The sequence below is a fragment of the Schistocerca nitens genome, chromosome 2, assembly GCF_023898315.1.
Source record: "Schistocerca nitens isolate TAMUIC-IGC-003100 chromosome 2, iqSchNite1.1, whole genome shotgun sequence".
Classification (NCBI taxonomy): Eukaryota; Metazoa; Arthropoda; class Insecta; order Orthoptera; family Acrididae; genus Schistocerca; species Schistocerca nitens.
In genome coordinates, this window is record NC_064615.1 from 957,644,369 (window position 1) to 957,663,048 (window position 18,680).

General features: G+C 43.4%; 1 protein-coding gene across 1 annotated transcript in view; it reads left to right on the forward strand.

The window, feature by feature from the left end:
- The window catches only part of LOC126234735 (dehydrogenase/reductase SDR family member 11-like), a 35,962-nt gene that overhangs the window by 2,489 nt on the left and 14,793 nt on the right, over nt 1–18,680 (forward strand). Inside the window, exon 2 of the mRNA XM_049943480.1 lies at nt 7,657–7,819. Within this exon, the coding sequence (XP_049799437.1) occupies nt 7,657–7,819 (163 nt within the window). The remainder of the gene's footprint in view (nt 1–7,656; nt 7,820–18,680) is intronic.

Sequence of the window (18,680 nt, forward strand, 5' to 3'; positions counted from 1 at the left end):
AACTGACGTGGAAAGCCCACGTTCAGGATCTTGTTCAAAGACTTAATGCTACCATTTTTACTATTCGAATGATATCTGAAGTAAGAGATTGTTCGACACGAAAATTTGTCTACTTTGCTTATTTTCATTCGCTTATATCATATGGTATTATATTTTGGAGTAACTCTTCCCCTTCTAAAAGGATATTTTTGGTTCAGAAACGGTTGCTTCGGGCAGGATCGGACTTCTTTAACTCTTGTGGGAAAAGGTGTGCAATATACTGCTGCATCCATTTTCAATAAACTACCACTCGAATTCAAAAATCTTAGCACTAATCCACGCGCTTTCAAATCAAAACTGAAGAGTTTTCTCATGGGTCACTCCTTCTATTCTGTCGAGGAGTTCCTTGAAAAATTAAGCTGATTCTTGTTGTATCGTTGATTGCGTTTACTTAAACTTATGGCTTGACTTTTTTCGGGTTCATAAACATATTATTTTTATCTGTTATTACTTTTGTGTTGTAATTTCATGTACTGACACGTTCCATGACCTTGTAGATTTGCTCCTCGATTTGTTCCTATGGAACTTGGCGTGTAGATAAATAAATAAATAAATACTGATCACGTACTTAAAGAAAGTGATCGTTATGAAATAACGTCCTATAGGTAAGCAGACACGTACGTACAGGTGAAATAGGTACGATCTTAGCTGACCAAAGGTACTAGGGAGATTACCGTAGTCTACGCTTGCTTACGATAGCCTACAATAGCCTACAGTATTTTTATAGCACTATAACTATACTATTGAACGATTAACCCGCTTCATGGCACCTGGTCCAAATTGCAGGTCACCTACCTACCGGCTTTCTGTGGCAATAAAAATCTAATTTTAAGTATTTCATATAATGATTGACCACATTTAAAAATTTTAGTTTTGTCATAATCTACCCATTAAGAGGTATAGCCTTCCAGGTTTAACACAGTGAGACAAGTGTTACTACAGTCAGTTAGTGTATAATTCTAGAGGCAGTGTAACTCATAGCGCAAATACCTAGAATACGTTCTTACAGTATTTGGGAATAAGAGCAGTTAGTGACTTTTAACAAACTTTAACAAAATTTCTCACAAGTGTGACACTTTTTCTCGCTGCTAACCCCGACAGATGATGAAACGAGAAAACTTTATCGCTTACCATATGTTAGCTGTTCATACAGTAAAACTGCCGCATCATGAGTGACGTTTTAATGAAGTACTTCTTTACGTCTAACTCTATTCGCAACACATTTCTCAGATATTATCCATATATACCACAGAATGTAGGTGAAACCTTGTATTATTCTGTGGCACATATTTCAGGACATATGACGTAATGAAACCTGAGATGCGTTGAAACTAGATTATACCGAAACGGGGTGCCAATTCCCAAACTATGATTATCCAGCGTTTGATAACGACAGCGCTTAGCGACTTCAAACGAACTTTAAACATTATTTAAAACCCTTACTACACGTTTTCTCGCATATATCCGCACGTAGTGTTTAATGTATTATCTCAACAGCAAATTAATCAGACACTTAAAGCTGATTTGTGTTTGAGAGTTCGAGTCTCTTAGGAACCGAGAGCTTACTGGTGCTTCACTGTGTCAAAAGTATTTGTTAACTGTAAAGAAACATATACATTTCTGCACCGTCATCTAGCAAACAAAATGGGTTTATACGGAATATACGATCAGACAATGGGGATTAACTTGAGCTTTCCGCATAGCCCGTTAGATCTGGGCCGTAACGTAGTACTCTTCCTGTGGATAACATGGTTCATCAGTCACAAATTAAACATTTTCTTTCGTTGTGACTAAACACTATCTTTGGTTGCCCTAGTAACGAGCGGAAGCAGTTACAACGTTTATATGTATGTGGAAATATTTACGAATACGTTTTCCTGTCGAAATAAAATTCCGTGCCCGACATGCTAGCCTGCTTGCTTTGAGAGGTCGAGTCACAGTATCTGTATTATAGATATAGCTTAATATCACCATAACTATGACCATTATTAATCCTTTCGATACAGCGTTTCGCTGGTTGTCGAAAATTTTCGCTTCGTGAATTATCGTTTTCTTGTATTCCTATACTACCACACGTTTTTGGATTTTCGTATTCATATCGGCGTTTTAATTTGAGCTGTATAACAGGACAAGTCATGTTTCTGACATTATGTTTCCTTAGTAACCGCGAGTTTTGGCTCTCTGCATTGGTATTTCTTTTTGGGGTGGAGCTGTAAATTTTAAGCATCTTTCGTTTGTTCTCGCCATTGGTTTCCGTTTTTAGATTTCTGGCCAACGGCCTTGCCGCAGTGGTAGCACCGGTTTCCGTCAGATCGCCGAAGTTAAGCGCTGTCGGGTTGGACTAGCACTTGAACGGGTAGGTGTGCCGAACGCTGTTGGCAAGCGGGTTGCACCCAGCACTTGTGAGGCAAACTTAGGAGCTACTTGATTGAGAAGTAGCGGCTCCGGTCTCGGAAACTGACATACGGCCGAGAGAGCGGTGTGCTGACTACATGACCCTCAATATCCGCATCCGGTGACGCCTATGGCCTGAGGATGACACGGCGGCCGGTCGGTACCGTTGGGCCTTCATGGCCTGTTCGGGCGCAGTTTAGTTTTAGCATTTTTTAGCTTTCTGAATTGCGATCAGTCTGCTCAGTTGAGTTATGTAGATGAAGTGATTATTTCTACATGGCATTTCTTTAATGTTGGCTACTGTGTTGGTATCTTTTTCTTTTTTTGTTTTTCTATTGCTATCGGTTTTTGCGTTTTTATGTTCGTATACTTCTTTTAAGTTGAGCTACGCTCAAGTGATCATTTCGATACTGCGTCTCGTTAGTGCTAACGATTTTTGTATCCGCATTTTCAACTGAGCTACATCATGTGATGTTTTCGATTGCTCTTAAATTTGGTTTGCGTATTTTCTTTTTTTTTTTTTTTCCTTTGCGTCTTTGAAGCCAACAATTCTGTAACGTTCCTCTGGTTGTTTCATTTGTAATTTCTTCTGTTGTTATTTTAGGGTTGTTAGTTTTGTCCAAGTCCATAAACCCGAGTTTTTCACCTTGCTCCACTAGTTTATTATTAAGAATTTGTACGATTTTGTATTACATGTTAATTATTTCGGCGCCATGGGAGCGGACATCGAAATTGGTGACCATTTTGAAATCATGTTCGTGCTATATTTTAGGGCTTGTTATGACGTCATGTTTCGAAGTCAACGGATGGCATTGAAGGCTCTGATTTATCTGACAGGCTGTGATTGGACTGATGACAAACGCAACTCATTATGACTTTTTAATGAGGAGAAATCGTCGGAAGAAAAGGGAGAGTTCTTTATCACTTCGTCGACTTCTAATCAACGTACTATTTTCTGGAAAATCTTCGCACACATGTAACCGGCCCGCTAAATATTTCACCAATGGAATCCAGTTTATTGTTCAAGACGGCTAATGTTTTAAGGAAAAGAAATTAACGTCAGGAATGTTCCTAGCAAGCATAGTATTACCTCAAATCACAGTATCCATAAACTACACTCCTGGAAATGGAAAAAAGAACACATTGACACCGGTGTGTCAGACCCACCATACTTGCTCCGGACACTGCGAGAGGGCTGTACAAGCAATGATCACACGTACGGCACAGCGGACACACCAGGAACCGCGGTGTTGGCCGTCGAATGGCGCTAGCTGCGCAGCATTTGTGCACCGCCGCCGTCAGTGTCAGCCAGTTTGCCGTGGCATACGGAGCTCCATCGCAGTCTTTAACACTGGTAGCATGCCGCGACAGCGTGGACGTTAACCGTATGTGCAGTTGACGGACTTTGAGCGAGGGTGTATAGTGGGCATGCGGGAGGCCGGGTGGACGTACCGCCGAATTGCTCAACACGTGGGGCGTGAGGTCTCCACAGTACATCGATGTTGTCGCCAGTGGTCGGCGGAAGGTGCACGTGCCCGTCGACCTGGGACCGGACCGCAGCGACGCACGGATGCACGCCAAGACCGTAGGATCCTACGCAGTGCCGTAGGGGACCGCACCGCCACTTCCCAGCAAATTAGGGACACTGTTGCTCCTGGGGTATCGGCGAGGACCATTCGCAACCGTCTCCATGAAGCTGGGCTACGGTCCCGCACACCGTTAGGCCGTCTTCCGCTCACGCCCCAACATCGTGCAGCCCGCCTCCAGTGGTGTCGCGACAGGCGTGAATGGAGGGACGAATGGAGACGTGTCGTCTTCAGCGATGAGAGTCGCTTCTGCCTTGGTGCCAATGATGGTCGTATGCATGTTTGGCGCTGTGCAGGTGAGCGCCACAATCAGGACTGCATACGACCGAGGCACACAGGGTCAACACCCGGCATCATGGTGTGGGGAGCGATGTCCTACACTGGCCGTACACCACTGGTGATCGTCGAGGGGACACTGAATAGTGCACGGTACATCCAAACCGTCATCGAACCCATCGTTCTACCATTCCTAGACCGGCAAGGGAACTTGCTGTTCCAACAGGACAATGCACGTCCGCATGTATCCCGTGCCACCCAACGTGCTCTAGAAGGTGTAAGTCAACTACCCTGGCCAGCAAGATCTCCGGATCTGTCCCCCACTGAGCATGTTTGGGACTGGATGAAGCGTCGTCTCACGCGGTCTGCACGTCCAGCACGAACGCTGGTCCAACTGAGGCGCCAGGTGGAAATGGCATGGCAAGCCGTTCCACAGGACTACATCCAGCATCTCTACGATCGTCTCCATGGGAGAATAGCAGCCTGCATTGCTGCGAAAGGTGGATATACACTGTACTAGTGCCGACATTGTGCATGCTCTGTTGCCTGTGTCTATGTGCCTGTGGTTCTGTCAGTGTGATCATGTGATGTATCTGACCCCAGGAATGTGTCAATAAAGTTTCCCCTTCCTGGGACAATGAATTCACGGTGTTCTTATTTCAATTTCCAGGAGTGTATATATGAGGTATGTGCCGCAGAACTCGGTTACAGCAAAGTATCCTGAAGTGAACAGAGTAGCAAAAATGCTGAAATAATTTTGGTGTTGAAGATCTTCGGCAAAAAAAAAAAACGTTTCATCCAATGTGCAGCTTCATAAAGCCGCATTAATTTTTCTCACTGTTTCTTGCCGTGATAAGCATCAAATTATGTTTGTTTCTTCGTTTATTTTAGGTTCAGTCATTCTCATCTGATGCCCGTCCATCTGCAACACTTACGATACCAACAACATCCCTCATCATAAAGCATTCAAGCTGTATGATGAGCTCTCCCTACAGCTGCATCCTCTTCGGTTTAGCGACATTTCTCGCCATGCCAATCAAGACTGGCTGTTATTGCTGTTGTTGTCGCTGACTTCGTCGTCATCGTCGTCGTCGTCATCATCATCTTCAGTCCGAAGACTGATTTTATGCACCTTACCTGCTACTCTGACCTGTGCAAGCCTCTTTGTCTCCGAATAATCACTGCAACTTAGTTCCTTCTGAATCTGCGTATTGTATTCATCTCTTGGTCTCCCTCTACGATTTTTACTACCCACACTTCCGTACAACACTAAATCAGGAATCCTTTGATGTCTCAGAGTTTGTCATACCAACCTATCCCTCCTAGTCAGATTGAACCACAAATTTCTTTTTTCCCCAGTTCTGTTCAGTTCCTCCTCATTGGTTATGTAATATACCCCTCTAATCTTTAGTATTCTTCTGTAGCACCACATTTTATAACCTTCTGTTTTTTTCCTCTCTCTCTCTCTCTCTCTCTCTCTCTCTCTCTCTCTCTCTGTGTGTGTGTGTGTGTGTGTGTGTGTGTGTGTGTATTCCTAAGGGGCCAAACTGCTGAGGTCATCGGTCTCTATCCTTACAAACTACTTCAACAAACTTAAAATAACTTATGCTAAGAACAACACACACATCTATACCCGAGGAGGAATCTAACCTACGGCGGGAGCGGCCGCGCAATCCGTGACATGGCGACTCAAACCGCGCGGCCACTATTTATCGTCGCTGTTTCACTCACATACTTGGCTACAATCCATACAAATACTTGCAGAGAAGTTTCTAGAATGAAATTTTCACTCTGCAACGGAGTGTGCGTTGACATGAAACTTCCTGGCAGATTAAAACTGTATACCGGACCGAGACTCGAACGCGGCAGAGGTTCCGCATTCGGGTCTCGATCAGGCACACAGTTTTAATCTGCCGGGAAGTGTCATATCAGCGTACACCCTGCTGCAGAGTGGAAATTTCATTCTGGAAACATCCCCCAGGCTGTGGCTAGGCCATGTCCCCGCAATATCCTTTCTTCCAAGAGTGCTAGTTCTGCAATGTTCGCAGGAGAGCTTCTGTGAAGTTGGGAAGGTAGGAGACGAGGTACTGGCGGAACTGGAGCTGTGGGGACGGGTCGTGTTTGGGTAGATCTGTCGGTAGAGCGCAAGGCAAAGGTGGCGAGTTCGAGTCTCGGTGCGGCACAAGTTTTAATCTGCCAGAAAATTTCAGTTTCAGAGAACATTTTCTAACATTTAAATTAATATTCTAAGTGAACAAATTTCTTTTATTTAGAAACGCTTTCCTTGCCATTCCACATTTTATATCTTTCCAGCTTCGGACATCACCACTTATTTTGCTGCTCCATTAGCGAAACTCAAATGCTACTATTAGAGTCCCGTTTCCTAAACTAATTCTCTATGCGTCACCTGGTTTAATTAGGCCACATTCCATTATCCTTATTTTGCTTTTGTTGATTTTCAGCTCATATCCTTCTTTCGAGACACTGCCCATTCCATTCAACTGCTCTTCCAAGTCTTTTGCTGTCTCTGACTGAATTACAATGTCATCGGAAAACCTCAAAGTTTTTTTTCGTCTCCCTGAACTTTAATTCCTACTCCAAAATTTTCTTTGGTTTCCTTTTCTACTTGGTCAGTGTACAGATTGAATTACATGGTGTATACCCTACAATCCTGTCCCACTCCCTTCCTAACCACAGCTTCCCTTTCATGCCCCTCGACTCTTATAACTGCCATCTGGTTTCTGTACAAGTTGAAGCTAGCCATCCGCTCCTGTTGTATCTTCGCTGCTTTCAGAATTTCAAAAGAGTTCATTCCAGTCAACATTGTCAAGAGCTTTCTTTAAGTCTACAAATGATATGAACATAGATATAATTACTGTAAGTATCCTTATGAAGTCAGAGCCGTGTATGACTTCCCTCAGTTCTAAATACAAGTACCTCACAAATGTCAGATTCGTTTCGATATTCGTATATATTTAATCGTTCACATTTTTATGATTTTCAGCTTTTCAGTCCAGTAACTATTTGCTTAACTTGATCGTCGGTTGGAATCGTAGATCCATGTGGGTTATGGCTATTTAAGAATGTGTTTAGTATAATTATTGAAAGGAACCCAATGAGTTCCCTCGTCCCTTTCCCTGTATCCTTGCATAAAATTTCTATTCCACTTCAGTCTCTCACGACACCTTTATTTTCCTTTCCTTTCATGCATTTGACTAGTTGATTAGATTCCTCATACACTTTCTCCATCTCACTAGTTGGCGATGTGGTGTGCACTGCTGATTTCAGTCACGGGATTATTTTTTGAAACACTTATTTTGGACTGGAGGACAGTAGAAATCAATTTAGTCTTTCATTTCAGGCCCTCGAGTTGAAAGATGCCCCGGGGAAGCTTCATGCTATTGAGGGTGACGTCAGCAATGAGGAAAGTATTCTCGCAGCATTTAAATGGATCAAAGAGAACTTGAAAGGTGTCGATATCTTGATTAACAACGCTGGCGTTGGCAATGATGCTGATCTGATCTGTAAGTATCTAAATGCATTCCTATAGATACGTAGCAGCGTTATAGGTATTTAAGCAACAATCCTTGAGCGCGATTACAATCATTGGATTTTTAGTTTTTTATTATTTTTAAGCATGTGTGAATTATTGTAGCTGCACTAGAATTTCACCATTGTGATGTGATTTTCAAAGACACTGTCCCTAACTAATGGGACTGAATGGAAGTTCAGAATATAACGTTCTTTCGACTTCAAGGTCATCTCGTAAGGGAATTGTCCAATCTGATTTATTGGAACATGCTCTGAAATTTCTTTTACAGGAAGAAGACGTCTTAAGACAGATCCTTTCCCAATTTTAGCTGCTAAGACGCACAGCAAATAAATAAAAAAATGTTTGAAACTGTCAAACTCGTAGCTCAGCAGGTGGCTAGAGAATAGTACACCTTTACAAGAGTTGTACCACGCTGCACATGAACAACATGGGACGCGCATATCTTTGGTAGATGACGCACCGGTGAATAGATAACACAACTCAAAGCGATCGTGATTTTTAATGCGAATATCAGTTTGGAGAACTATATTCAACGATCCTCTTTCTGTTCATCGAACCGCCTTCACAATCCTCTATTATTCCAATCTCGTACAGCGCACGGAAAGAATGAACACCTGTATCTTTCCTTACGAGCTCCGATTTCCCTTATTTCATCGTGGTGATCGTTCCGCCCTATGTAGGTCGGTGTCAACAAAATATTTTCTCATTCGGAGAAGAAAGATGGTGATTGGAATTTCGTGAGAAGATTCCGTCGCAACGAAAAACGCCTTTCTTTTAACGATTTCCAGCCCAAATCCTGTATCATTTCTGTGACATTCTCTCCCATATTTCGCGATAATACAAAACGTGCTGGCTTTCTTTGAACTTTTTCGATGTACTCCGCCACTCCTACCTGGTAAGGATCCCACACTGCGCAGCAGTATTCTAAAAGAGGACGGACAAGCGTAGTGTAGGCAGTCTCCTTAGTAGGCGTGTTACATTTTCTAAGTGTCCTGCCAATAAAACGCAGCCTTTGGTTAGCTTTCCCCACAACATTTTCTATGTATTCTTTCCAATTTAAGTTGTTCGTAATTGTAATATCTAGGTATTTAGTTGAATTTACGGCTTTTAGATTAGACTGATTCATCGTGACCGAAGTTTAAAGAGTTCCTTTTAACACTCACGTGGACTACCTCGCACTTTTAGTTATTTAAGGTCAACTGCCACTTTTCGCACCAATCAGATATTTTTTCTAAATCGTTTTGCTGTTTGTTTTGATCTTCTGATGACTTTATTAGTCGATAAACGACAGCGTCATCTGCAAACAACCGAAGACGGCTGCTCAGATTTTCCCAAAAATCGCTTATGTAGATAAGGAACAGCAAAGGGCCTATAACACTAGCTTGGGGAACGCCAGAAATCACTTCTGTTTTACTCGATGACTTCCGGTCAATTACTACGAACTGTGACCTCTCTGACAGGAAATCACAAATCGAGTCACATAACTGAGACGATATTCCATAAGCACGCAATTTCACTACGAGCCGCTTGTGTGCTACAGTGTCAAAAGCCTTCCGGAAATCCAGGAATACGGAATCGACCTGAAATCCCTTGTCAATAGCACTCATCACTTCATGTGAATAAAGAGCTAGTTGTGTTTAACAGAAACGATGTTTTCTAAACCCATGTTGACTGTGTGTCAATAGACCGTTTCCTTCGATGTAATTCATAATGTTTGAACACAATGTATGTTCTAAAATCCCGCTGCATATCGACGTTAACGAAATGGGCCTGTAATTTAGTGGATTACTCCTACTACCTTTCGTGAATATTGGTGTGACCTGTGCAACTTTCCAGTCTTTGGGTACGGACCTTTGTCGAGCGAACGGTTGTATATGATTGTTAAGTATGGAGCTAATGCATCAGCATACTCCTAAAGGAACCTAATTGGTATACAATGTGGACCAGAAGACTTGCTTTTACTAAGTGATTTGAGTTGCTTCACTACTTCGGGGACATTTACTTCTACGTTACTCATTTTGGCAGTTGTTCTCGATTGGAATTCTGGAATATTTACTTCGTCTTCTTTTGCGAAGGCATTTCGAAGGGTTGTGTTTGGTAACTCTGCTTTGGCAGCATTGTCTTCGATTGTATCTCCATTGTTACCGCGCAGAGAAGGCATTGATTGTTTGTTGCCACTAACATACCTCACATACGACCATAAACTCTTTGGATTTTTTGCCAGGTTTCGTGACAAAGTTTCGCATTGAACTCCGCGCTATGTTTCGTGCTTCTGTAAAGGATCGGCAATCTTGGGGCTTTTGCGTGTGTTTAAATTTGGCATGTTTGTTTCGTTGTTTTTGCAACAGTGTTCTAACCCGTTTTGTGTACCAAGGAGGATCAGCTCCGTTGTTTGTTAGTTCATTTGGTATAAACCTTTCAATTGCTGCCGATACTACTACTTTGAATTTAAGCGACATCTGGTCTACACTTATATTATTAATTTGGAATGAGTGGAGATTGCCTCTCAGGAAGGCGTCAAGTGAATTTTTATCTACTTCACAACTTCAAGAGACTTTTTGGTGATCAAACAACAGACAACCAATGAGATTACAATCGTCCATACCAGTACATCCAGCATGCTACATATGTTCACAGATGTGGAATGCAGATACCTGTAGTGGCCTTTGCTCAAGATGCAATCCAGTTAAGGTAGCAGACATTATGCGGATGCCACTTCCTGTAACCTGTAAAGGCCTCCGCCGATTTCTTGGAATGCTCAATTACTTCCGCCGATATTTACCAAATTTAGCTGAGACGCAAGGCCCTATTAATGAATTGCTTGATGGCAAGAACACGTGAGATAACAGGAAAGTCCCTTGGAACCTGGAGACCACTAAAGCTTATGAGAGCTTTGAAAATAGCCTTTGAAAATAGCTTCAGCAGACGCCACGCTGCTTGCTCACGCTGTCCCTGGGGCCCCCATTGCTGTGATGTTAGATGCGAGTCAGACCGCCGTGGATGCTGTGTTACAGCAAATGGTTTCGTCCACTTGGCTGCCTTTGTCATATTTTTTGAAGAACATGTCGGAGAAACAGAAGCACTGGAGTGCTTTCGACAGGGAACTCTTGGCCATTTACTTGGCAGTTTAAAAACTTTTTGCCAATGTTGGAGGGACAAGTGTTCAAATTTTCACAGATCGTAAGCTCCTGGTTGCAGTTTTCAAACATGTTAGTAAGCTCAATTGACCCCGCCAGGTAGGTCAAGCTGATTTTATCGCACAATTCTCTACGGATATCCAACACATTCCAGAACAGCAGAATGTGGTAACTGACTGTCAATCCCGTAAGTGCATCTGTTATTGACTGGGCAGGAGTGGCTGCCGTGCAAGAGGCTGAACCTTTCCTCCTCAACTGCCGATCAAACCCTGCTTCCACTGGACTGCATCTTGAGCAAGTGCCACTACGGGTATCTGCACTCGGCATCTGTTGTGACACGTCAGGCAACAGCACGCGTCCTTTCATTACACCAGGTAGGATTCATGCCGTTTTCTATGCATTCCACAATTGATCACATCCAGGGATCATGGCATCTGCAAAATGAAGTCGTGTGGCCTGGGGTGCAGGAAGATTGTCGTCGTTGGGTATGAAGCTGCTGTCAGACATTTAAGATCTCTCGACACATATTTGTCCCTGTAGAAGCTCTTCCTACAACATCAGGGAGATTTTCTCACCTACATGTTTGTCCCCTAACCCCCTCAGAAGGCATCCGTTTCTTGGTTACCGTGGTGCACTGATTCTCTAGGTGGCCTGAGGCAGTTTCTGTTTCTGACACCTCAGCTGTTTCAGTCACGCGTACTATTGTTTCCTCTTGGTTTTCCCGTTTCGGTATTCCACAGCTGACAACATCAGATAGAAGGAGGCAATTTGTCAGTTGTCCGAGGAACTCTTGCGTTTGTGCGTTTGTGTGGATGTAAGCATCTCAAAACTACGAGCTAGCACTCCGCCAGTAATGGAATGGCGGTTGCGAATGCACTGCACTTTAAAGGCTGCTCCATCTTGTGAGGCAGAATCCTGGACTGCTGCGCTCCCACTAGTGCTACTGGACTTAAGGACTGTTGTCAAGAACGCTTTGGGATGTTCCTCGACCCAGCTGGTGTACGGGGAGGCTTTGAGAGTACCTAATGAAAATAGTTCTCCAAAGTGGTGATTCCGTACTGAACGGATTTTTCTCATTTTCTCCGTCGTGCTACACACTATTCACAAATGAACCCTTTCGACGTGAAGACGGAAGATCCAGTTTTGCCATCCGCTTTTGGTGTTGTAGAGGCGTCTGCTGCTTCTGCATACGTCGACCAGGGCACCGACGGTAACAGATTTTCAAACATTAAAATTCCGCTCTTCTGGTCCACATGAGGACAGCTTTGGCTTACGCAAGTGGAACCATTTTCATGTTGCGTGGCATTTCGTCGGGTACTGACAGATTGATTATTTCTCAACCGTCGCTTGATAATTCCGAGCTTAACGGAAAAATCTGCGAGATCAACGTCTTGTACGCCAAGGAAGTGCGGAATGTTGCTGCACTACGTGAAGAAAACACCGATTTGAAATTGTATGAGGCAACACGGGAACAGGAGTTGGAAAACAAGCTCGCGGAGCTACGGTACCTGTTTGATGGAACCAGTTCCCCTTCCTCTGCGCCCTCCTTCTTGGACTCGCCAGCGGAGGACAACGACCTCGGTCAGCTGCTTCCGCCAGAGTTCCAGAACTGACAAATCCTGTTATGGCCCAGGGTGCAGTGAGGCACTCTACTACGCACCACATACGCATAACTCCAGGCCTTTCCGTGGCTAGTGCGCCTGGGCGCTCACCTCTTGAAAAATTACACACCGCTGGAGCGTTTGATTAAATGATTTCTGATGGGACAGTGTCTAGGTCAAGCAGTGCTTGGGCATCGCCGTTGCAAATGGTAAAAAGGAAAAACGGATCATGGCGCATTTGTGGGGATTATAAGGGTCTCAACGACCGCACTGTGCCTGACAGATACCAAGTTTCCAATGTGTCTAACTTCAACAATAATTTGAGTGGTGCTAGTTTCTTTAGTGTCATTGATTGCGATGAAGCTTTTGCGCAGTTTCCGATGGCAGATCGGGACACACATAAGACAGCTGTGGCAACGCCATTTGGTCTTTTCCAGCATAATTTTATGCCTTTCGGCCTTCGAAACGCACCCCAAATTTGGCAGCGTTTCAGGGATGAAGCACTGCATACGCTGCCTTTCATTTTCTGTTGTGTTGACGACATGCTGGAATTTTATAACACAGTAGAGGAGCACATCAGACATATGTGTGCAGTACTATCATGATTGGAAAAGTATGGAATCAAGATAAATATGGACAAGTGTTTCTTTGGAAGACAGAAGACTTGAGTTCCTTGGTTACATTATCGCACAGTTTGGCATATCTTCAAATACAGTTAAGGTAGCAGATAGCATGCGGATGCCACTTCCTGTAACCTTTAAAGGGGTCCGCCGATTTCTTCGAATGCTCAGTTACATCCGCCGACATTTACCACATTTAGCTGAGATGCAAGGCCCTATTAAAGAATCGCTTAAGGCGAAGAACACGATAGGTAGCAGGAAAGTCATATGGAACCTGGAGACCACCAAAGCTTACGAGGCATTGCAGATAGCTTTAGCGGACGCCACAACTGCTTTCTCACCATGTCCCTGGGGCCCCCATCCCCTTGATGCTAAATGTGAGTCAGACCGCCTTGGGTGCTGTGTTACACCAAATAGTTTCGCCCACATGGCAGCCTTTGGCATATTTTTCTAAGAATCTGTCGGAGGAAGAGGGAAATCTTGTTTATTTACTTGGCAGTTTAAACACTTTTGGCCATGGGTGGAGGGCCAAGTGCTCAAGATTTACACAGGTCACAAACCCCTGGTTGCTATTTTCATACATGTTACTGAGCTCAACTCACCCTGCCCGGTACGTCAAGTTGATTTTATCGCGCAATTGTCTACGGATAACCAACACTTTCCAGGACAGCAGAATGCGGTAACTGACTGTCTATCCCTTAACTACATCTGTTATTGACTGGGCAGCAGTTGCTGTCGAGGCTGACCCTTTCCTCCAAACTGCCGATCAATCCCTGCTTCCACTGGACTGCATCCCGAGCAAGTGCCACTACAGGGACCGGCACTCCGTATCTGTTGTGACACGTCGAGCAACAGGGCCCGTCCTTTCATCCCACCATGTTGGCGTCGTGCTGTTTTCTATGCATTCTACAATTTATCACATCGAGGGATCAGGGCGTCCGCGAAGTTGATATCAGATAAAGTTTTGTGGCAAGGGATGAAGAAAGAGTCTCGTCGTTGGGTACGAAGCTGCATTCAATGTCAGAAGTGTAAGATCTTCCGACACATATCTGCCCCTGTAGGAACTTTTCCTAAACCATCAGAGAGATTTGCTCGCCTCCATGTAGATAAGTCCTCTACCCCCCTTAGAGGGCATCCGTTTCTAGGATACTGTGGTGTACCGATTCTCTAGGTGGCCTGAGGCGGTTCCTGTTTCCGATAACTGAGCTATTTCAGTCCGATCTGCTTTTGTTTCCTCTTGGTTTCCCGTTTCGGTATATCCCAGTTGAGAACGTCAGATGGAGGCAGGCAGTTTGATTCTGAGCTGTTCGAGAAACTCTTACGTTTGTGCGGATGTAAACATCTCAAAACTACTAGCTACCACCCTGCCAGTAATCGGACAGTGTTTGCGTATGCACTGCACTTTTTAGGCTAATCTGTCTTGTCAGGCATAGTCCCGGAGCACTGCGCTCTTATCACTGCTATTGGGCTTAAGGACTCTCTAGGACGATTTGGGATGTTCCTCTACCCAGCTAGTGTACAACGAGGCTCTGAGAGTAGTTAATATTTTTTCCCCTACCCCTCCTTCACGTTTATTGGTTGGAGAATATTCCGAAATTTTGCAACACTTCAAATCTCACACGCGTAGCCTTCAGCAAATAACTCCTATCCGACATGGTACTAAGCCATTTTTCTACCACAGGTAAGTCTTTACTTGTAAAGTCGTTTGGATCAAAGACGATATGGTCAAGCCACCACTCACCCCCGCAGCATGTGTGTTCTTTCTGGTGATTGATAGAAATTGATAGGAAGGAAAGCGGGATACGATTCAGTTGACCGCCGTAAACCGGCATGCATTGCGGATGAACAGCCTGCCCTTTAGCAAGAGTTCTTGTCTGCCCCTTGCCATCCCTCTTCTGAGCATTTTGATATTCCTTCCCCTTCAAAGGCTGCCCCACAAGTAGTGCAGTCACGCTCCTGCAAGCAAGTGGTCAGTGTTGTTTCCTTGTGTCAACAGTTGCTTGATCATTATGCTTTTATCTGCTGTTGCCTTGCTCTCGCAATACCTCTATCTTTTCTTGTGTTCTGCATTGTTTTGCATTCATAGTACTTATAGCTCCACAACACTGTAATATTGTAATAAGAATTTTTTGTGCCGATTGTTATGAACATATGGCAAATATGGCCGAGCTACAACTCTCCCAAAAAAAGGGGAGGGATTTGATGTGCCGGATGCACACATAAATCGAAGATCGATTGTGAACTTAAGCTGAGTAAGTTCACAATCGATCTTCGATTAATGTGTGCATTTGCTACATCACGTCGGGGTCACCACTTTGGAGAACTATATACAGTGATCCTCTAACACACTTTCTGATGTGAGCAACTTCATTATTAACAGTTATGCGTGTAACACAACTTCACAAATTTTTGAGGAATAGACAACAAGAACCAAAGAGATTATAGTCTTCGACCCCGGTGCATCCAGCGTGCTGCATAAGTTCACTGTCTATCTTCGACTTAAGTGAGCATCCGCCACATCAGTTTTCGTTGATTGACCGTAATAAATACCAGTTGTTTTTGCGGAAGCGCAGGTGTTACCACTGGATATAAAACTAAATTGATATCCGTTTAACGCTTGATGTTAATCAGTTTGCATACCGGAATTTGCTTCGTAAAATCTGACTGTGAAGTGGATAAATGAAATGAAGACTACCACTAAGTATTTAACAGATGCCAAAATGAAAATCGCAGAACTGTGAAAGAAAAACTGCCCGAAAGATCTGCCGTACAGGTGACAACAAAATCTCGCTACATCCCATTAATAACCAACATAAATTCACAAACTTGAAGACATAACATGAACATCATTTCTTTAGAGGACATTTCTTGGGATGTGAACAATGTAGAGCTGCTCGTGAGGGGCAGTGCACGATTACTGATGGAGGTCCATGAGAATGGACCCTCTGAGTCGCAGCTGAGATAAACGCTCCCAGTTTGAAATCTGCTTCGACCTCTTTAAGCCCGCCGGGATGGCCGAGCGGTTCTAGGAGCTACAGTCTGGACACGCGCGACCGCTACGGTCACAGGTTTGGATCATGTCTCGGGCATGGATGTGTGTGTGATGTTCTTAGGTTAGTTAGGTTTAAGTAGTTCTAAGTTCTAGGGGACTCATGACCTCAGAAGTTAAGTCCCATAGTGCTCAGAGCCATTTGAACCATCTGAACCTCTTTAAGCAGAGTGAAGAAATCATATGGTATAGGAAGATGCAAAGTAACGAAGAAAGATGTAGAGGGAAATGCGATTAATTCGTTGCTAACGCCGATCAGTCAGGCTTCTTGAAAGAACTGCGAGAAAACCTCACTACGTCATTTAGAGGCGAAAAAGGACAGAGTCTGTTGTGCAATAGATTAATGCTATGACACATTCATATACAACAATGACAGTGATAAGTATGAGTGCCTCCCTGTACTGTTTTTGGAGCTTTATATTTACCTTCAGGGACATGAAGGCATATTAGGACCAAAAACAAAAATAAAAGATCTGTTTAGTGGCCAAAATCTTGTAATTGACCTATCAAAATCAGGAAAAATAGGAAACAATGATTTTTAACATTTCATTCGAAACAGTTTCTAACTACTTGCAGATATTAATTCTTTGCTTTTGTTGGACTCTTGGCCTGGGCGTAACTATACCTCTGTCTAGATTGTTGATATAATTCAGAATCAATCGGCAACAAGCAATGTGACTATCGATAAATAATTATTTCGATTATGGAAATTATTTTTATGGAAACTGTCGGTCAGTATAGTTTCCCATAGCTAGGTGTCGTTTGAGGTTTATTAGGAGAACAATACTTTTAAATTTAAGTCATTTCCGCGCTGTCAGTTCGCATCGATAGCTTTCTTTTACACATTGCTTTACGTACGCTCGATATGCAGCACAATAAGCAAAGCAACAACTAGGACCATTTCTTACTCCACAGTAATTCTCTCTGAATAGAACTTGTAGCTGCTGTGCCTGGAAGCACTAATTTTTCTTTCGTCATGTGTGCTTTGTGTAAGGAAAATTTTTGTTTCGTCCCCTAGAACTTAGACCTACTGAAACCTAACTAACCTAAGGACATCACACACATCCATGCCCGAGGCGGGATTCGAACCTGCGACCGTAGCGGTCGCGCGGTTCTAGACTGTAACGCCTAGAACCGCTCGGTCACTCCGGCCGGCGTACTGGTTAACACTGGACTCGCAGTCGGAAGGAGGACGGTTCATACACTCGTCAGACCATCCAGATTTAAGTTTTCTGTGATATTCCTAAATCGCTCCAGGCAAATGCCGGGATGGTACCTTTCAAAAGGCACGGCCGATTTCCTTCACCGCCCTTTGCACAATTAGAGCTAGTTCTCCATCTCTAATGACCTGGATGTCGATGGGACGTCAAACCCAACTATTCCTTCCGTCTTTCTTCGTGCCCTGTCAGACCACTGAATCTCACTTGGACCATTCCGCTTGGACTAAGATATTTCAGAGAGTCGACTGTTAAGCTGAGCTTCTTGATATTTTTCTCAAGAGTATTTGGAAAAGCACGAAAAGCTTTCATTGTAATTACCGGATGACGGTTTGAAACTTATTCCTTCTGAACAGAAGAGAGGAAGATTTTTAAACTTCACCTTTATTTAGTTAGCCTACCTTACTAGACTCGGATCTCAAGCAAAAATGTGTGGTATTTATTTGATTTTGGCAACTACTGCCTGTGCACAATTTAGAGAAAGTGTTTTCATCACGCCAGATATCGAATATTCTGGTGTAAACTCCTTTGGAATAATATAAAACTGTCGTACGACTCCTTTACGTTCTGTCGTGATGCCAGTAAGAGACTTTCAACCATCTTTGTTCTATGCAAATGACCCTTCGCTTTCCATTTTGTCACTGAGAAATAAAAATTTCACTGATTTCTGTTTATTTTCTATGCATACCAAGCTCGCTACTTCCATTTTAATAGCACCTTTGGACTTTAATATCGCTGTGTCAGTTACTTTCAGACATCTCGTCCAAGTTTTAGTTCATTTCCGTTGTTTGTATGTCATCCGTCGCGTGTTCTGGCTGAAAGGTATCATATGGTTCACTTCGTTATGTTTTTGAGCCTTCAAAAGCTCACATCTGATTTACTTCCACAGGACCGAGATCCTTTCTCCATGTACATGATCAAACACATACATCAGGCTAGGTGAAGCACCTCATGCTCCATTGTTGCTCTTCATTGCTGGCATTTCTGTCTCAAGCTCATCTTAAACATACGGGGGCTTTTTTATTACATTTTTGTAACTTTTATCTTAACTGATGCTTTATAATATCTGAATTTGGTTGTGAACACCAGCGCACACTTTCGTTCTGATTTCAGCACTTAATATTCGTTTTCTATTGCTTTGTAAGTGTTCAACGAACACTGTATCTCAGCTAAGGAATAGTGTTTACTGTAATTGTTGTACTGCCCTT